Source organism: Macaca thibetana, chromosome 5, assembly GCF_024542745.1.
Source record: "Macaca thibetana thibetana isolate TM-01 chromosome 5, ASM2454274v1, whole genome shotgun sequence".
NCBI classification, from domain to species: domain Eukaryota; kingdom Metazoa; phylum Chordata; class Mammalia; order Primates; family Cercopithecidae; genus Macaca; species Macaca thibetana.
In genome coordinates this window covers 180,941,919-180,962,486 of record NC_065582.1, presented here as the reverse complement: position 1 = coordinate 180,962,486, position 20,568 = coordinate 180,941,919, and the positions used below count along the sequence as shown (strand labels likewise).

The 20,568-nt window shown below is 52.6% G+C and overlaps 2 protein-coding genes across 2 annotated transcripts in view; both read left to right on the top strand.

Moving 5' to 3' along the window:
• GRPEL1 (GrpE like 1, mitochondrial) overlaps nt 1-20,568 on the top strand; it is a 972,139-nt gene that overhangs the window by 13,902 nt on the left and 937,669 nt on the right. The window lies entirely within an intron of this gene.
• ABLIM2 (actin binding LIM protein family member 2) overlaps nt 1-20,568 on the top strand; it is a 199,445-nt gene that overhangs the window by 167,631 nt on the left and 11,246 nt on the right. Inside the window, exons 17-20 of the mRNA XM_050792242.1 lie at nt 1,373-1,434; nt 9,737-9,791; nt 11,087-11,094; nt 11,297-11,377. Of these exons, the coding sequence (XP_050648199.1) occupies nt 1,373-1,434; nt 9,737-9,791; nt 11,087-11,094; nt 11,297-11,377 (206 nt within the window). The remainder of the gene's footprint in view (nt 1-1,372; nt 1,435-9,736; nt 9,792-11,086; nt 11,095-11,296; nt 11,378-20,568) is intronic.

Genomic DNA, 20,568 nt, shown 5'->3' with positions numbered 1-20,568 from the left:
CCTTCCCCTCGGAGGCCTCATGGGCGGCCTGGCAGCTCCCAGGAGTGACTGTGGGCATCTGGCCCTGTACATGGCTGGCCTGCGCCACTGGGGCCCGGTACTGGGGTGACACCGCCAGATGAGGCAGGTGTGGGCTGTGCTCTGTAAGACCCCACAGGCTAGTGGAAAGACAGACAGTTTAGGGACCCAGGACAGGTCTTTTAAGGATGCTTCCCTGCGTGTGGAGGGCCCTGCCTCTCCAGGGTCCACACTCTGCCCCTTCCTTTCCAGAATGCAACCACACCACCTCTGAGCCAGGCAGGCGTTCACTTCCTCCCTGCTCTCCCATCACATGACGTTGAAGAGGTTACTTTGGAGGTCTCAAACTTCCAGCAAGCTCCCAGGCCCACCCAGGGCCAGCCAGGGACACGAGCGATGGAGGGAGCTCGGTGGGGGGCTGGGAAAGGCTGCCCCCTCCTGGCAGCCCCAGCAAGCCTTGCTGCACAGGGAATCCAGAATTTGTTGTCTCAGACTAGCCCTCTACTATTTCACGAAATTTGGATTTTAATATGAAGCCCCCCAATTGCAAGCAACTCAGGATTTTATTTATTTATTTATTTGTCTTTAGAGACAGGATGTCACTCTGTCTCCCAGGCTGGAGTGCAGTGGTGTGAGCATAGCTCACTGCAGCCTCAAGCTCCTGGGCTCAAGGGATCCTCCCACCTTAGCCTCCCAAATAGCTAGGACCACAGGCGTGCACCACTGCAGCCGTCTCATTGCTTTGTGCAGGGGTGGTCTTGCTATGTTGCCCAGGATGGTCTTGAACTCCTGGCCTCAAATGATTTTCCCTCCTTGGCCTCCCAAAGCTCTAGGATTACAGGTGTGAGCCAATATGCCCAGCCAAGAAGTTTATTAAAATAAAATTGCCTCCAGGCCCCATGTGCTTGGTGGTGGGCCTCCATTTGCCACCTCTGGTGGGCCTCCATTTGCCACAGGATGGCACAGCTCTGCTGTTCCTCCAGGGTTCCAGAGACTGTGTCCCTTCCTGATTCTGCCCAACTCCCCTGTCTGTCAAGTAAGGGGCTTGGCCCAGGTGCCAGGTGGTGCCCAGGCCAGAGCCTGTTCCTGAACACAGGGGCCAGCTGGGCTGAGGTTCTGTGGCGTTTCCGGTGTCATGGGCAGGCTCAGGACATTACCCCTCCGTGGCTTCCTCCTCAGTCAGTGCCCTGGGAACAGAAGGTCACCACTGAGGCCGGGCGTGGTCCTCAGGGGGCCTCCCCTGTGTTACTTGCCCAGCCTTGTCCACCTCGGTGGGAAGCCCCCCAGGGCTGCACCCCCCTCGCTGCTGCACCTAGTCTGCGCGCGTGACAAAGCTGTGCTGTGTCTGTTTCAGGATTCCCCTATTCCAAATCTGACCCTCTCCCAGGACATGGAAAGAATGGCTTGGACCAGCGGGTAGGTACTGACCCCTCCCTGGCCACGGGGTACTAACGATGGCTGTGAGGCTGAGCACGCTTCCCACAGCTTCTTGACCACGAAGCAGGAGGAGAGGCCCCGGGGACCCTGCGGCCCACCTGCCTCTGCCTGATGCCCCACCCAGGGGCTGCCTCTGCCACCACTGCTTTTTCCCTACCAGGACCGGACCAGACCTGGGCAACACCCTCCCCACCCCGCCTCCCTGCCCCCGGCCCCAGAGAGACCTCAGTGTGTGGGAGCAGGGGAGACAAGGGCCACCCACGGTGATCAGGCCCAGCTCCAAGAAGCCACTCCTAACCCTCTTCCTCCTCCTGTGGCGCTGAGCCTGACAACCCTCAAGGGCTGTTGCATTTGGTGAGCCTGTGTGAGCCAAGTGCCCACCTCCTTATCTGGGATGGCCTGGCCTTCACTGCTATTACTGTTACTGTGATTACACCAAATAATCCTTAGCATCCAAGGCTGTTACTTGAGGCTGCACGGAGATTGGATTAACTCGAAGTCAGGCTCTTTGGCTGCCCCCAGCTGAAGGCCGATCCCATCTCCTACCCTGAGTTTGCTGACTCTTGGGGCATCTGAATATGAGCCCAGAAAATCTGAGGGCTGATTGCCTTGCAGAGGGGCCAGGTCCTGTTCCCCAGGACAGTTAACGCCTTAGGAAGAGCTGCTCGTGTTTGTTCCTCTGCCCACAGCTTCACAGGGGTCCCCGGTGAGGACCCCTAGGGTGGAGCAGGCTTGCTGGTCCCAGACCTCCCAACGCACAGACACACACACATAGCCCAGGGGCCTCCCCACTGCACAAGGCAGCGTCGTCGTAGTCTGGAAATTTGTTCATAAACGGAGGCAATTCACCTCTCAACAGAGGCCACTAAAAAACTAACCCCGTCTTTGTTGCACTGGAGCAGCCTTGGCTGTGTGTAACCCCTGGATGGCGTCCTCAGGCAGGTACTCTCCCCAGGGTCAAGGCCACAGGACACCGTCTCCAGAAGCCGTGGGTGTCCTCTTGGGCCGGCATTTGTTCTTTCCATCTCCTTCAGGCTCTGTCAGACCCGCTGCTGTGTTTTTGTCCAAGGCCCAGCCTCCCTGGATCTCCCCCAGGCCCAGGCACCTCTGCATGATTTGATTCTAGCCAACCCCACCCCCACCCAACGAACTGCTCTTCCCATTCTGGAATGGGCCTAACTGGGGACCATGCATGTGGCATGCTTCTTTGAATTTTCTCCAAAGGAATTCTCCACTCGTCTTCTTCCACATGGAAAGCAGGGGAGATAAGAGAGCTGGACCAATGTCCACAGGACTCCTACGACACCAAGATGTGCAAATCCCTGAGCTCAATGTTAGGGGTCCTGGGGACAGTGGGAAAACTGTCTAGAATGTTCCCTTCTCACCTGGAACAGCTGTTCTCTGACCCTGGGGCTGGTGAGCGCAGTGTTCACAGTCTGGACCAAGCCAAGGTGTTCCACCACCCGAGTGAGGTCCTGGAGACTTTCCTCAATATATGGAAGGAAAGCGAGAGAACAGCACGCTCTGCGTTTGTAGTCTTGCGTCACTGACGCCGGGGCTGTGCATCCTCTGGGAAGGTTCTTCTCTAGGCTCACGTGCTAAAATGGTGCAAATTGACGCCTCTCAGCATCTGCAGAGAAAGTCGTGGTCTCCAGATGCCGCACTGTTTGAGAACAGCCGATCCAGACATTCTGGCAGGGACCGTCTTCACTCCCTCTCCTAGAACTATTGAGAACAGAACCCCAAGCTTTACAGAATTAAGAACTAAACTTCTGTAAATGTGTTTCTCCTGCAGACTAAGGGGTGGGAAGGAGAGCGTTAGCTGGTGTGCTCTCTGCATGTGCTAGGAGAACTGATATGCACGGAATTCATCATCACGTGGAGATTCTTAGCTTTTCACATTGCTTCTGGGGGAGATTGGTGAACATTATTAACGACTTTGCTTTGGGATTCTCTTTTCCCTGCTAATGTTCTTTCCTATTTTTTCACTCTTTCTAAGACTTTTATGTACTGTTATGCCTGTTTCTCAGTGAGAAGGCCAGATACTTGATCTTTCACATGACCAGCCTTTTGCAGGGTGGCCCTGCTCAGCACCTGGACTCATGCCCTTCCCCTGGAGATGCCCTGGGAGTGTGAGTCCGTGCCCTGTTGCTGATGGCCTACGGTGCTCCTAAGTCATTTGCTAGGTCGTTTCTTGATTTGCCTTTACTTCCAGAAACGATTCTGGGTGACCTCAAGCATAGATGCAGTGAGACCAAAATCCCGTGAACACCAAATTACAAAGGAGGAGAGAAGGAAACTACAGGAGAAAATTACATCAAAAAACAAACAAAAAAATATTACCTGAGAGGCAGGGCACAGTTGCTCATGCCTGTAATCCCAGCACTTTGGGAGGCCGAGGCAGGCAGAGCACTTGAGGTCAGGAGTTCAAGACCAGCCTGCCTCCCCATCTCTACAAAAATTAAAAAATTAGCCAGGTATGGTGGTGGGTACCTATAGTCCCAGCCACTTGGGAGACTGAGGCAGGAGAATTGTTTGAACCTGGGAGGCAGAGGTTGCAATGAGTATTACACCACTGCACTCCAGCCTGGGTGACAGACCAAGACTTTGTCTCAAAAACAAAAAAAAAAAAAAAAATATATATATATATATATATATATTTTTTTTTTTTTACATGAGAAAAGCTGTCAAAGCTTACCTCTGAGCTTCCTGGTAGCCAAGGCATAGAGGCAATCAAGGCAGTGACGTAGTCCTCACTGTCTGATGGAAGAGGGGAAATTAGTTCATCATGGGAAGCAAAGGCTTTCCTGGGTGTTCTTCCAGAAGGATTTGTTACAAGGGCCCAGTGACCCAAAGCACAATATGTCCTAAAGGTCATTAAAATGTCCTAATAGCCAAGCCTGCCACAGTGCCTGATGCATGGTAGACGCTCATAACCTACCCATGAAATGAATAGAGAACAGAGGCCTGCTACTGCTCTCCCTGTGGATGAGGCAGTAATGACTCTGACAGGTACCACCTGTCTGTTAATCAGAACGTGACCACTGGTGGTAGCAGGTCCTTGTGGTAGCTCCCTGGAAGAAGGCTCATTCTGAAAAAGCATGATGCTGAATGTGAAGAGACTGAGCTGTGCTATTAAAAGACAGAGACTGTCAGATTGGATTTTTTAAATCAGATGTGTTATCATAAGATGCACACTTAAAAACTACTTTTTAAGGATGAGCAAAAGGATAAGAAAGATACTAAAATCACAAAAGGCAAGCAAGAGTGGCAATAGTAAATCAAATAAAGTGAAAGTTAAGACTAAAAGGAGTTAATAAAAATTAATAGTATAAAAGGGGAACACTAATTCATTATGAAGGCGTAATTTAATAAAGCAGTTATAGCATTCATCAACTTAAATGCACCAAGCAACATGGCAATGCCAGATACCTTGATTAAATACAAGTATGGTGGGTGATTGGAATATGACTCTTTTGAAATAAAACAAATGAGGCTGGGCACGGCGGCTCATGCCTGTAATCCTAACACTATGGGAGGCTGAGATGGGCAGATCACGAGGTCAGGAGATTGAGACCATCCTGGCTAACACAGTGAAACCCCATCTCTACTAAAAATACAAAAAAAAATTAGCTGAGCTTGGTGGCGGGTGCCTGTAGTCCCAGCTACTCGGGAGGCTGAGGCAGGAGAATGGCGTGAACCCAGGAGGCAGAGCTTGCAGTAAGCCAAGATCACGCTACTGCACTCCAGCCTGGGTGACTGAGAGAGACTCCATCTCAAAAATAAATAAATAAATAAATAAAACAAATGGGGCCGGGCAAAGTGGTTCATGCCTATAATCCCAGCACTCTAGGAGGCCAAAGTGGGTGGATCACTTGAGGCCAGGAGTTTGAGACCAGTCTGGCCAACATGGTGAAAACCCATCTCTACTAAAAATACAAAAATTAGCCAGGCATGGTAGCACATGCCTAATATCCCAGCTACTTGGGCACAAGAATAAAGAATGCTTGAACCCGGGAAGCAGAGGTTGCAGTGAGCTGAGGTTGTTCACTGCACTCTAGCCTGGGGCAACAGAGCAAAACTCTGTCTCAAAAAAAAAAAAAAAAGACAAATGTACCTAGTGAACAAAAAATTAATTATGTACATAGAAAAATAGTACAAATAGCAAACAATCGAATAGGTACATGAAAAATATATCTCTTGAATCGGATTTTCACATGTTCAGAAAATATTTATTAAAATGTTTATGCATGTGACTACAAGACAGGCATTAACAAATTTAAAAAATTTGGTATTTCCAAACTGTAGTGCTGCAAAGAACACATGCGTTAGCATCAGACAGCCTTGAGTTCAAATCACAGCTCTGTTTTTGGTCAAGTTACTGAAATTTTCTGAGTCTTTATTCTCTAGTCTTTAAAAAATTATCCTTACCTCTTGAGGGTTTTTTTGAGGACAAATAACATTATAGTTGTGAAATTTTTTATAAGCTCCATAGCATGGTTCCCATATGAGTAATTGTTTAAAAAGCAATTCCTACTCTATCTTGCTTCCACTAGCTGCTAAGTAACACATTCCAATGTGAGCTTTAGCAAGAAAAGAAGGGTGACCAGTGGCAAACGGCCATAATCTCAATTCCTATTAGCAATTTCAGTATAATTTTTGGAAAATAAAACACATGGGCTCAAATATTTACAGTCCCATGTATTTGCCATATGATCTCAGGCAAGTTGCTTCGTCTCTCTCAGGCTCATCTGTAAAATGACAGAGCTCACCTCCTGGAGTTGCTGCAAAGGTTAGAGAATGTATGTGTAGAGCCACAGGCACATAAGAAGTGCTAAACAGCCTGGGTGTGGTGGCTCACGCCTGGAATCCCAGCACTTTGGGAGGCCAAGGCAGGCAGATCACCTGAGGTCAGGAGTTCGAGACCAGCCTGGCCAACATGGTGAAACCCCGTCTCTACTAAAAATACAAAAATTAGCTAGGCGTGGTAGCGCATGCCTGTAATCCCAGCTACTCGAGAGGCTGAGGCGGAGAATCGCTTGAACCCAGGAGACGGAGGTTGCAGTGAGCCGAGATCACGCCCCTGCACTCCAGCCTGGGTGACAAAGCGAGACTCTGGCTCAAAAATAAAATAAAAATAAGTAGTAAACAAATGGGACAGGTAAATCATGTATTGCTTTTAAAATCCCTGGTGCTGCCACTGAGCGGCGTAGGGGAGTCAGCCAGGAATATGCCTGGTGGTGCTGCCTTTGTGGTGCCCTCTGGCCACTTAGCTCTCCTGCTGGTCCACACATAAAGGCAGTAACTCAAGACCCCTTGCACCTGAAACGCCTTGCACACCCCATCCCCACTTTGCACTTACAAGACCAGAAGTAGACCCCACTTTCCCTGCTCTAGACCTAAAAAGTATTCCCCCTCCTCCACCTGGTAGATGCCTCATCTCCGCCCTAGAGTCTCCATCTTATCTCAGAGCCTGGAAGACCAAAGGAAGCTAGTTTTGCTGCTGGGGAGTGAGTTTCCAACCAACCAAGGTGAAGGTGGTGCCCTGTGAGTTTTGGAAGGCCATTATGCAGAGCAGCGGGCACTAGGGGGCAGCATTTCTCTTTCACATCAGACGTGCCAGGCGGCAAAGGCAAAGCCATAGCTTTATCCTAGAGGTTCCCTGACCAGAACAGGTGCACCTGGGGTGCTAGTCTGAGTCTAAGAAAATGTATGAAAACATTGTTCTTGAGTGGAGACGGTGGCTTATATCTGTAATCCCAGTGCTTTGGGAGGCTGAGGCGGGAGGATTGCTTGAGGCCAAGAGTTTGAGACCAGCCTGGGCAACAGAACAAGACCCCATCTCTACAGTTTGTTTTTTTTTTAATTAGCCAGGCATGGCCAGGAAGGATGGCTCACACCTGTAATCCCAGTGCTTTGGGAGGCTGAGGTGGGCAGATAGCTTGAAACCAGGAGCTTAATACCAGCCAGGGCAACAAAGGGAGACTCCATCTCTACCAAAAAAAAAAAAAAAAATACAAAAATTAGCCAAGTGTGATGGTGCTTTCCTGTAGTCCCACCTGCTCAGAAGGCTGAGGTGGGAGGATTGCCCAGGAAATGGAGGTTGCAGTGAGCTGAGATCGTGCCACTGCACTCCAGTCTGGGTGACAGAGCCAGACTCTGTCTCTTAAAATTAAAAATTAAAAAATAGTTGCATGGCCAGGCACAGTGGCTTATGCCTGTAATTCCAGCACTTTGGGAGGCCAAGGCAGGAGGATCACCCGAGGTCAGGAGTTCAAGACCAGCTTGGCCAACATGTGAAACCCCATCTCTACTAAAAATACAAAAATTATCTGGCCATAGTGGCGGGTGCCTGTAATTCCAGCTACTCAAGAGGCTGAGGCAGGAGAATCGCTTGAACCCGGGAGGTGGAGGTTGCATTGAGCCAAGATTGCGCCATTGCACACTAGCCTGGGTGACAGAGCGAGGCTCTGTCTCGAAGAAAAATAGAGATTATTTGTGAATACTCCTAAAGGGAAGAGTTATTTTGTGAAGTGGTGGAGGCAAGAGGGCCCTGGCTCAGGGTCCAGGCCCAGAACTAGGGTGAGGGAGCAAAGCACTAAAGAAAAAATGCAGTCAAGATAAGTCAGATTTTAATGCAATATTTTTAGAAATCCAAATTAATGCAAAAAATTCATGATAAACAAAATAGCAAAAATGTAAATAGAGACTGGTTCCAGTCCTCTGCCTGGGTGCTTACCCAACTCGTGAGCCTGACCCTAGCCCTCTGACTCCAGCTCTGCGTCAGGAACAAGGTCCGGCTCCGGCTTCCCTCGGAGCCTCTGTTTTCCTGTTTCTGGTGAAGGGCTTCGGACTCGGTGCTCTGAGGTCTTCCTGCTCTCATGCTTTCTAGGTTATAACCGGCTCCTCTGATCGCCTGCTGCAAAGCTCCCGTTGAAAACACTTCCCCCTGTAACAGACCCGCTGGGCTGAGTGTACCATCTCTCCTTTGGCTGCAGAACTCTCCCCGCTGAAATGTGATCCCTGTACCCAGTTTCAGCAGCGCTGGCCAAGAGCCCTGACCCCGTTTGAGACCCCATTGCAGGTGCTGGGGAACGGAGTGTGAAAAAGACATTTTCTTCAACAGGCTCCGTCCACCGCGGGCAGCCAAGGCACAACCACCACAGAGCGTGGCTCCGGGTTCATAGTGCAAACCCCGGGCGCCAGTGAGGTGCAGGAGGTGAGCAGGGGCAGGACTGACAGACCCCTGCAGGGTCTCAGTGCAGGCTTTAGAGGGTGGGGAACCCTCCATAGAGGTTTGCAGGACGTGTCGATGATGCTTCCAGGTGGACAGAAGGGAAAGAGTTCCAGACACTAATGGTTGCAGTGCACTAAAGTGGCAGAGTTTGCTGATGAATGCCAGGAGCACCTGAGACAGGGGCAGGAGCTCTCGGGCCCATCACCCCTCAGAGTGTCACCCTTAGTCATTGTCAGAGGCACCGCCACCTTGTATGGGCGCTTACAACATGCCGGGTGACATCCCAGAGGCCTTACAGACAGGGGCTCCTTTAACCTTTGAAACAGTCACACACACAGCTGCCGTGAGTACCACAGTTTCCAGGGAGGTAGGAGCCCCCTCGTTTTGGAGCATTTGGGGTGGATGGACTTTGACTCACACACACAGCCGCGTGCGTCCGTGTAGCTCTAAGAATACCCTAGGAGTTCCACGATCGTGCACAGTGCCAGAAGATGGCAGCCAGTCTTCCCTCTTGGCCATCTTACAGGGAACAGAGGGCCCGGGGTGGACCCTGGGGCTCCCCGAGCACCTGGGACAGCACTTTCTAGGCGCTGTGCTCAGGAGCCCACCGTGTGGAGGGGACAGATCACCAATGGGGAACCGCAGAGCGCCACGCCTAGCGCCGCGTGCACAAAGAAATGGTGCTGAGCCCCCCGCTGTGATCCGCGCCAGCTGCAGAGCAGGGAACCCAGGCACCTGGGAGCAGCTTTCAAACGGGGTTGGAGCCGTCCACACAGGAAGGGTCTGTGGAGCCCCCAGGCGGTGGGCATCCTATGAGCAATAAAGCTGGCCAGTCCCACGGGCGCAGCATCCTAGATTCTCCTTTTCCTGAGCCACCGTCGCTGTCCTTCTGTCACCTACACCCCACCTCTGTGCTCAGGACACCCTGCTCCCCAGGCAGTGAGAGGACCGCAGCCTCCAAGAGGCAACATCTCCTTTTCCCCGCCCACCCACGTGCCCTCGTGCCGCCTGTCTCTTGCCGCCCAACCTCTCTTTCTCTTCCAGAATGCCAATCTGGCCCCCTGTGGAGCAGACCCGGATGCCAGCTGGGGCATGCGAGGTACACGGAGCGGGGACCCTGTGGGTCTCTGGCTGGGGCAGGGGTCGCTAACACATTCCACAAGTCTCCTTCTGAAACCGCCCCGTCCACAGCCTGCAGAAATCTGCGGGGCAGGAACACCTCAGGGGAGGGCCTGCTGCTTTCCCTGCCTCTCCCGGCCGACAGTCAGTTCCACTCCCAGCTAGCTTTACCCGCGATGCTCCCTCTCTCCCATCCGTGGCCACGGTGGCCCTGTCCTGCATTGTATGGCACGCTGTGTCACTTGGGGAAGCAAAGTCACAGGCACAGGCTTCCAGGGTCTGAGCGGGACGGCGCTGGGCCAAACCCTGCCTGCGTCTCGCTCGCCGTGTGGCTCCTGGCATGCAGAGTGACCCTCCGGGTTCAGCAGGGCTGCTAGGAGGTTTGTGTTACCAGAGCGGCCACCTGGTCCTGTGGCAGGTGCCTGGCAGAAGGCACTGCTTACCTCCTGGTCAGCTACTGTCCCCAAGAGTGGCAGGGGAACCTTGCTCTGCTGGGTTGGGTTGCATGGGGACGGAGAGCATCAGTGCGCCACAGCCTGCTCCCTCTAAGTGGCCTTCGGTCCCCGGGGCCTCGGAGCTGGCAGATCCAGAACCACACGGGGCATGTGGGGAAACTCCGGGACCGACTTCCTGACACGGGGTCTCCCTTCTGAGACTGACTTGAGGACCAGGTTCTGTAGATAACTGCTTTCTGTGGGTTCTGTGTGCATGGAGGCCCTACGATCCACACGGTTTCATTTTTGTGATAAGACGCTTTCAGTCTGGAAGTAAGACATTAGGGAGCAGAGCTGAGTAGTTTGAAAAGGAGAAAATACAGAGTTAGTAAGGTAAGACAGTGAGAGTTGGGAGAGACTCAGACTGTAGCGAGATGTCAGTCTCCACAACACCCCGTAAAAGTTTCCCTTGAAATGCCCACTGCCCAGGAAGTAAACTGAGGCTGGCATCTTTCTCAGGGTGGCCCAGACCACCAGAGAGACAGCGTCACAGCTGAAAAGCGCAGTGCCGCCCTCCGGCTACCAGCCTGGCCTCCAGCGTCCAGCCTGGCCTCCAGCCTGACCATGCCTCCTGTTCTGGTTTCCTAGGGGAGGCCCTCAGAGCTCTTCCGCCTACAGCTCTGAGATTAGAGTCCCAGTGCAGGCTGCTCGGGGACCGTGCATGGCCCAGCTGACTGCAGGGGGGAGACGGGAGTACCCCAGGGTGGGGATTGCACTCACCTTGGACAACGTCTCGCACTTTCTAAACCATCTCGTGGTCTCCGCTCTCTCTCTCTTACAGAATACAAGGTAAGCGGGGCCGCTCCCACACTGACCTCCGTGCCGCGCCACACCTGCCCAGGTTAAAAGTCCTTTCTGTTGTGCTTTCCCTATGAAATGTGTGTGTCAGGTGCAGACGCAAGTATGTATTCTCGGTGGCCTTCTGCTCAGATTTTTGGTGCCAGCACACATTTGCTTCGTGAGGTGACCCTGTGATTTCCTCCCCCAACAGATCTATCCGTATGACTCCCTCATCGTCACAAACCGAATTCGAGTGAAACTGCCCAAGGATGTGGACCGGACGAGACTGGAGGTAAGCGGGGGGACTGCCGGGGCAGGGGACTCATTTCTCGTGTGAGAGTCTCCGCAAATGCCTCCTCTGTGGTGTCAAGGTCATTGCCCGAGGGGCCACCGTGGGGGACAGTGCAGAGCCTTGCCATGACGCAGAGTCGGGGGCCCATGTTGCCTCAGAGGCCAAACGACATGGTGATGTTCTCCAACCTTGACGACTTTGCAAAGAAGACCACCTTGGTTTGTGGATGGGGCAGGGAAGGCTTTGTAAGAATAATGAGCTGTGGGCTGGGCACGGTGGCTTACGCCTATAATCCCAGCACTTTCGGAGGCTGAGGTGGGCAGATCACTGGAGGTCAGGAGTTCGAGACCAGCCTGGCCAACATGGTGAAACCCCATCTCTACTTAAAATACAAAACTTAGCCGGGCATGGTGGCGGGTGCCTGTTATCCCAGCTACTTGGATACTGAGGAGGGAGAATCACTTGAACCTGGGAGGCGGAGGTTGCAGTGAGTCAACACCGTGCCACTCCACTCCAGCCTGGGCGACAGAGAGACTCGGTCTCAAAAAAAATAAAAAAGAAGAATAAGCTCTGCAGTAGGCGCCTGTTCTCTCCTACTGAGACTGAGTAAACTGCCCCAGCTTCCCACCCAACCACATTTACACCCATCTAAAATAACCGGACGTATGTAGAAAGCAAGTGTGTGTTTCAAAACCCCAGCAAGATGTCGGCACAGAGTAGGTGTTTGAATCAGATCTGTTGACTGAGAGAACTGACTTAGTTGAGTAGCTACTATGTGCCCAAAGTGGCATGTGCAATCCTCCATTACTCCTCACAAGCACCCTGTGGTGTCCCAGCATCCAGCCAGGGGGTTTCATCTCCTGAGCCCCGCCGTGAATGTGCTGCTGCCTTTTAGTAGACTCTCTTGCTAGAGTGAAGGGTCTTGAGGCTCCTGAAGGAAAGGGGACACCCAGCCCCATCCGAGCCCCAAGGCTGGAGAGTGTGTATGGCCCCATGTGCACAGGGCCAGCTGCCCGGCCATGCCCCAGCTGCCCACCAGGCAGTGGCTCAGTCCACTTCTGGGGAGGGAGTTGGAGGGGCGTGGACGCAGCTGAGGGGCAGTGGTTGTCCTCTGCTGGGGAGGGAGTTGGAGGACGTGAATGCAGCTGAGGGGCAGTGGTTGTCCGCTGCTGGGGAGGGAGTTGGGGGGCGTGGACGCAGCCGAGGGGCAGTGGCTCAGTCCACTGCTGGGGAGGGAGTTGGAGGGGCGTGGACGCAGCTGAGGGGCAGTGGCTCAGTCCGCTTCCGGGGAGGGAGTTGGAGGGGCGTGGACGCAGCTGAGGAGCAGTGGTTGTCCTCTGCTGGGGTGGGAGTTGGAGGGGCGTGGAGGCAGCTGAGGGGCAGTGGTTGTCCGCTGCTGGGGAGGGAGTTGGGGGGCGTGGACGCAGCCGAGGGGCAGTGGCTCAGTCCGCTGCTGGGGAGGGAGTTGGAGGGGCGTGGACGCAGCTGAGGGGCAGTGGCTCAGTCCGCTTCCGGGGAGGGAGTTGGAGGGGCGTGGACGCAGCTGAGGGGCAGTGGTTGTCCTCTGCTGGGGTGGGAGTTTGGAGGCAGCTGAGGGGCAGTGGTTGTCCGCTGCTGGGGCGTGGGGGACGCAGCAGCCGAGGGGCAGTGGTTGTCCGCTGCTGGGGAGGGAGTTGGGGGGCGTGGATGCAGCTGAGGGGCAGTGGCTCAGTGGCTCGGGGAGGGAGTTGGGGGGCGTGGTCTGAGGGGCGCTGCCGCTGCTGGGGAGGGAGTTGGAGGGGCGTGGATGCTGCTGAGGGACAGTGGTTGTCCTCTGCTGGGGAGGGAGTTGGAGGGGCGTGGACACAGCTGAGGGGCAGTGGCTCAGTCCACTTACGGGGAGGGAGTTGGGGGGCGTGGATACAGCTGAGGGGCAGTGGCTCAGTCCACTTCTGGGGAGGGAGTTGGAGGGGCGTGGATACAGCTGAGGGGCAGTGGCTCAGGCCGCTGCTGGGGAGGGAGTTGGAGGGGCGTGGATACAGCTGAGGGGCAGTGGCTCAGTCCACTTCTGGGGAGGGAGTTGGAGGGGCGTGGATACAGCTGAGGGGCAGTGGCTCAGTCCACTTCTGGGGAGGGAGTTGGAGGGGCGTGGATACAGCTGAGGGGCAGTGGCTCAGGCCGCTGCTGGGGAGGGAGTTGGGGGGCGTGGATGCAGCTGAGGGGCAGTGGTTGTCCTCTGCTGGGGAGGGAGTTGGAGGGCGTGGATGCAGCTGAGGGGCAGTGGCTCAGTCCACTTCCGGGGAGGGAGTTGGAGGGGCGTGGATGCCCCTGAGGGGCAGTGGCTCAGTCCACTTCCGGGGAGGGAGTTGGAGGGGCGTGGATGCAGCTGAGGGGCAGTGGCTCAGTCCGCTGCTGGGGAGGGAGTTGGAGGGGTGTGGATGCAGCTGAGGGGCAGTGGCTCAGTCCGCTGCTGGGGAGGGAGTTGGAGGGGTATGGATCCAGCTGAGGGGCACTCAGCAGTGCCCTAGTGCTGGTGCCAGAGAGGGGAGTAGGCGCCAGGCTGCTCCTCAGAACGGGAAGTCTGGAAAGGCATTCCAGGCCCAGGGAAGCCCCTGAGCAAAGGCTGGCAGGGAGCGGGTGCTACAGGCTGTGTCCCCAGATAGGAGGTACGTCCTTACCAGGAACACTGAGCAGGCACCCACTGCCCTGCACTAGCTGGCTGGGTGCTCTTGAGCTGTGATTTCCTCACCTCTAAGATGAGGATATTGTTGCACCTGACTGAGCTGCTCTGCAGACGGGAGGCTGTATAAAGGCCCTTGCCCAGGGCCTGGAAAATAGCATTCCCTCGGTACAGGGCTAGTGGCAGTGAGGGAGAGGACCAGGTCACTGGTGTGACTGTAGCGCTGGGGGTGGATGCATCCATTTTGACCTGTTTGTTGCAAACGATAGGAACTTGACCCAAAGTGACTTAAGCAGAGAAGGAATTTACTGTGTCCATGAAAAGAGTCAAACTGTAAAATACATCAAGAGGTTTCGTCTGAGCCAAATGTGAGTGACCACCCGAGAGGTACAGTCTTGAGAGCTCCTGAGAACACGTGCCCATGGTGGTTGGGTTACCGCTTGGTTTGTATGTTTCAGGGAGATAGAAGACATCAATCAATACATGTAAGGTACACATTGGTTCGGTCTGGAAAGGTGGGACAGCTCGAGGTAGGGGCTTACAGGTCATAGGTGTATTCAAAGATTTTCTGATTGGCCCTTGGTTGAAAGAGTTATTATCTCAAGACCTGGAATCAACAGAAAGGAGCATCTGGGTTAAGATAAGCGGTTGCGAAGACCACGATTCTTATTACATAAAAGAAGTCTCATAAGTGGCCATCCTTAGAGGCAATAGATGGCAAATGTTTCCTATTCAGACTTTTAAAAGGTCCTCGACTCTCGGCTAATCTCTTCAGGATCAGAAAAAGACCTAGAAAGGGAAAGGGATTCTGGAATGTACATTTCCCCCACAAGAGACAGCTTTGCAGAGTCATTTTGTTTTTACTTTGAGACAGAGTCTCACTCCGTCGCTCAGGCTGGAGTGCAGTGGCACAATCTCGGCTCATTGCAAACTCCACCTTCCAGACTCAAGTGATTCTCCTGCCTCAGCCTCCTGAGTTGCTGGGACTACCGGCACCCACCACCATGGCTGGGTAATTTTTTTATTTTTTGTAGAGACAAGGTTTCACCATGTTGGCCAGTCTGGTCTCAAACTCCCAACCTCAGGTAATCTGCCCGCCTCTGCCTCCCAAAGTGCTGGGATTACAGGTGTGAGCCATCATGCCTGGCCTGCAGAGCCACTTTAAAATATGCCAAAAAGGCCAGGCGCGGTGGCTCAAGCCTGTAATCCCAGCACTTTGGGAGGCCGAGATGGGTGGATCACGAGGTCAGGAAGTCAAGACTATCCTGGCTAACCCGGTGAAACCCCGTCTCTACTAAAAAATACAAAAAACTAGCCGGGCGAGGTGGCGAGCGCCTGTAGTCCCAGCTACTCGGGAGGCTGAGGCAGGAGAATGGCGTAAACCCGGGAGGCAGAGCTTGCAGTGAGTGGAGATCCGGCCACTGCATTCCAGCCTGGGCAACAGAGTGAGACTCCATCTCAAAAAAAAAAAAAAAAAAAAAAAGCCAAAAAACATATATTTCGGGGTAAAATATTTGTATTTCTTTCAGGGCCTGCTCTCTGTCATGTGATGCTCTACTAGAGTCAGCCTAGAATTTGGCTTATTGCTACAGTTTTAAGATATCTGTTTTAATGTTAATGTTATCAGTTGTGCCCGAATTCCGAAGGGAGGATGGTAGAATGAGACATGTCTGACTCGCCCCCTCTTCCCTTTGTGGCCTGAACTAGGTTTTTAGGTTTCTTTGAAATCCCCTTGGCAGAGAGGAGGGGTTCTTTCCTCCTCAATCATCAGCTGGCCACAGGGCTTAGAATTAATTTTTGGCTTACAGCTGACTCTCATGACTGAATGTCTCCTTCAGGTGTGGCTTAATCAAGGGCTCAATTATGTCTCCAGCACCCAGTTTCTTTCTTTCTATCTTTTGACTGTGCTTTTTCTGTGCTGGCTCTATTAATAGACTTTTTTTTTTTTTTTTTTTTTTTTTTGGAGACGGAGTCTCGCTGTGTCCCCCAGGCTGGAGTGCAGTGGCGCGACCTTGGCTCACTGCAAACTCCGCCTCCCGGGTTCACGCCATTCTCCTGCCTCAGCCTCCTGAGTAGCTGGGACTACAGGCGCCCACTACCGCGCCCGGCTAATTTTTTGTATTTTTAGTAGAGACGGGGTTTCACCGTGGTCTCGATCTCCTGACCTTGTGATCCGCCCGCCTCGGCCTCCCAAAGTGCTGGGATTACAGGCGTGAGCCACCGCGCCCGGCCTATTAATAGACTTTTACCTCACCTCTCTCAGGTTCTAAATCTGCAGGGAAGAGACCCACATCTTTCTCTCAGCAGTCGCAGAAAAAGCCCCATCTCTGCCCCTGAGTAGGTAATACGACCACCCTTTGATCAGCCAGTTTGGCCCAAGGAATGCAATGCCCCAATTGGCCAGGCTTAGCCATAGGCCCATGCCGGGAGCTAACAGGGCTGCTGACATCACCTGAGCTGGGTGGCGCATGTAACACTCCATCTCAGATAATGTGATAGTCATTCACAGAGACGTGAAGTCTTCCGCACAGAGAGGAAAGAAGGAAGTGAATCTACAATGAAGATGAGTGGTTAAGAGGAAAGGGGTCTTCTCTGGTGCCTTTTGGTCGTTTACAGCATTTTACAAAACAATGTAGGTAAGGAAAAAGACTAATCTGTAATCAGAGAAACAAAGGTGACAGCTGCTTAGGTTACAGCTGCCTGTCACATGACTCAGGTTTTGTAATCATATTCTCTTAAGGCTCAAAATATGTTAAATTTCCAACAGCTTAGATTTTGAACAGCAACTTGTTTTCACATTCCTGAAGATGGGGAAGAGAACGCCGGGCCACAGGCAGTGATTGCCTGCCTGTGGGAGGGTGGGAGATGGGGCTGAGGAGGAGGGAGAAGCCACAGGGCAAACCCTTGACTGCCTTGGCCAGTCAGTGCGGTCAGTCCCCCAGGGTGCGCCGAGCACCTAGATGGGTAGGGATCGTGCTAGCAAAGGAACCACAGAGCCAGATAGCACAAGGCCATTTGCAGGGGTGTGGGGGCAGCTGGCAGCTTGTGGGACATTTGAACTTTACCGCACAGAAGAGGAAAGGCCACCCAAAAGTTCTGATGTGTTAGGATGTGCGTGGGTCATCAGTAGATGTCATGCGCGTCCGTGTGAAGAGACCACCAAACAGACTTTGTGTGAGCAACATGGCTGTTTATTTCACCCGGGTGCAGGCGGGCTGAGTCCCAAAAGAGAGGGAGATAAGTGTGGGGCCGTTTTATAGGATTTGGGTAGGTAAAGGAAAATTACAGTCAAAGGGGGGTTGTTCTCTGGCGGGCAGGAGTAGGGGTCACAAGGTGCTCAGTGGGGGAGCTTTTTGAGCCAGGATGAGCCAGGAAAAGGAATTTCACAAGATAATGTCATCGCTTAAGGCAAGGACCGGCCATTTTCACGTCTTTTGTGGTGGAATGTCATCAGTTAAGGCAGCGCAGGGCATTTGCACTTCTTTTGTGATTCTTCAGTTACTTCTGGCCATCTGGGCATATACATGCAAGTCACAGGGGATGCGATGGCTTGGCTTGGACTCAGAGGCCTGACAGTAGGAGGAAGCCAGGCAGCAGGAGCCGGCTAGGAAGCTGGTACGTAGGTCCAGGCAGCGCCAGGTGGGTGGAGAAGCCCAGCATCTGTGCTGAGTGAATGTGCAGGTGAGGCTGCGAATCCAATGAGTGCGCAGGTGAGGCTGCAAATCCAGTGCCACCCACCTCACACGCAGGAGGCGCCCCTGCTACCTCATCCTTGAGATGTCTGGGTGGCCTCTGCCTACCGTCACATGTGACCATCCCCCAGTGGCCAGAGAAGGCACCTCAAACTGAACTCCAACACCGCTAGCAGCCTGCAGGGATGCATTCTTCAGCTCCTGTTTGTTTCCTTGTGAGCTGCATGGTCAGGTCCCGTCCCAAGCATAAATACTACTGACCGTTGTAAAATGGGTGTCTCCAGTGGGGTGGGTGGTTCACCCGGTCAGGAACTGCCAGGAGGGTTCCTGCTGGTTGTTGGTCAAAGGGCGCTTCCCCTCTGGGGACTGTCTCATGGTGCTGGAGTTAATTGCTCTCACCGCAAGAGGTGAGCTCAGCCAGCATGTCTGGCAGCTCCCGGCCAGCAGCAGCGTGGAACCAGGGGCCTGTTGGGACTCGCTGCGACCCTCTTGGGACTGTAGTGTGCTTGACAGGACTTCTATTTAACTTTTTTTTGGTAATAATACAACATGAAAATTGTAAAATACACGCGGTTAACATTTGTAAATGTATCCTTTTAAAACACCCTCTGACACCTGGGTAATGGTTTTAATGGCTCAGATTTCCAAGAACACACCCAAGGGTGCGACCGTAGTCCTCCCTCCTCAGGATCAGCCAAGCCAGGAGGCAACTGGAAATATTACCACATATGGGGAATGTCCCTCATTCTTCAGCAGCGGCTGCCTGCCTGCCTCGGGCTGGGAGTGGGATGTGAGCCAGAGGGGGCTCAGGAGGGGCCACCTCCCGGCAGGAGAGAAAGGGACCCCTGGTGTTTTTCTTTCAGAGGAAAGAGCTTTATTTTTAATATAAAAACTATTCTTAACTGTCATAAAAGTCCAGAAAAATACAAAGAAGGACATAAACCTCTTAAGGAATTCCCCCACCCAGTCACAGCGGATAACTCAGTGGGAGACATGCCTCTGGAAATCTCTTTTGCACATCATCTCAGAGCTAACTGAATCCTATTTTGGATCAAGAGGGCTCATGCTGTATATCCAGGTTTGACATCCTGCTTTTTGCTTTCAAATTTGACATGGATATTTCTAGGCCGGTCAGTGACGATCTGCCCCACTTTTTATTTATTTATTTTTATTTATTTTTTGAGACAGAGTCTCCCTCGGTCTCCCAGGCTGGAGTGCAGTGGTGCAATCCCAGCTCACTACAGTCTCCGCCTCCTGGGTTCAAGCGATTCTCCTGCCTCAACCTCCTGAGTAGCTGGGACTACAGGCGCACACCACCACACCCCACTAATTTTTTGTGTTTTTAATAGAGATGGGTTTTCACCATGTTGGCCAGCCTGGTCTCAAACTCCCGACCTCAGGTGATCCGCCCACTTCAGCCTCCCAAAGTGCTAGGATTACAGGCGTGAGCCACCATGCCAGCCTGCCCTACCTTATAAATGGCCATGTGGTGGCCCACTGGGAATGTGGTTCCCACAGGGGACGTGTGTGTGCCTGTGTGCTTGCATATGTGTGTGTGTATACTTGTGAGCATGTGTGTTTACATGTGTGTACATGTGCATATACATGTGGGTATGTGTGTGCACGCATGTGTGTGTATTCGTCCATTTTCACACTGCTATAAAGAAATATCCGAGACTGGGTAATTTATAAAAGAAAGAGGTTTAATTCAGTCGCAGTTCTGCACGACGGGGGAGGCCTCAGGAAACTTACAGTCATGATGGAAGGGGAAGCAAGGCACGTCTTACATGGTGGCAGGAGAGAAAGAGAGAGTGCAAAGGAGGAACTGTCAAACACTTACAAAACCATCAGATCTCGTGAGAACTCACTCACTGTCATGAGAACAGCATGGGGGAAACTACCCCCAGGACCCAGTCACCTCCCACCAGTCCCTCCCTCCACATGTGGGGATTATGGGGATTCTAATTTCAGATGAGATTTGGGTGAGGACACGGCCAAACTATATCAGTGTGTATGTGTGTATACACATGCCTGTGTGTATGTATGTATGTGGATATGTGTGCATGTGTGTGTATATGGTGTGTATACATGTATATGTGTATGTTTATGTATGCATGTACACATGTGTGTGCATGTGTGTACATGTGTGTCTGTATATGTGTGTACACGTGTGTATGTGTGTGTGTGCATGTGGATATGTGTGTATATGGGTGTGTATACATGTATGTGTGCATATGTGTATGTTTATGTATGCATGTACACATGTGTGTGCATGTGTATATGTGTGTATACGTGTGTATGTGTATATACGTGTGTATACGTGTGTGTGTGTGTATGCATGTGGATATGTGTGTGTGTGTGCATGTGTTGTGTGAGTAAGATGAGGGATGGCAGGTAGGGAATGAATTCCAGAAAGAACAAAGTACACGTGCAAAGGACTTGGGACAGGAGGGAGCCATGGCTGTTGGAGGAAGTATACGGAAGCTGAGGTGTCTGGACCTGAACCCTGATAGGCCCTGCAGGGCCCTGGACCATGTTAAGCAGTTTTTTTTTTTTTTAGCCTAAGAGCAATGGCATTTATGACTAGGTGTGCAATTGAAAACAACCCCTGTGGCTACATGATGAAGCCCAGATTGGCTGCGTAGAGGCAGGGAGACTGTTTCAGGGCAATTTGGGTCTGGGGCAAAACATGATGGCATCTTCGACACTGGTTGTGGACTGGTGAGTGTGAGAAGTGGATGGATGCAGGTGATCTGTGGGAAGTCAAGGGAGCGGAACTTGGTGATAGGAAAGCACCCCAGGTGTGGCTGCCGGCTGTGTGGGTGGGATGGTGACACCCA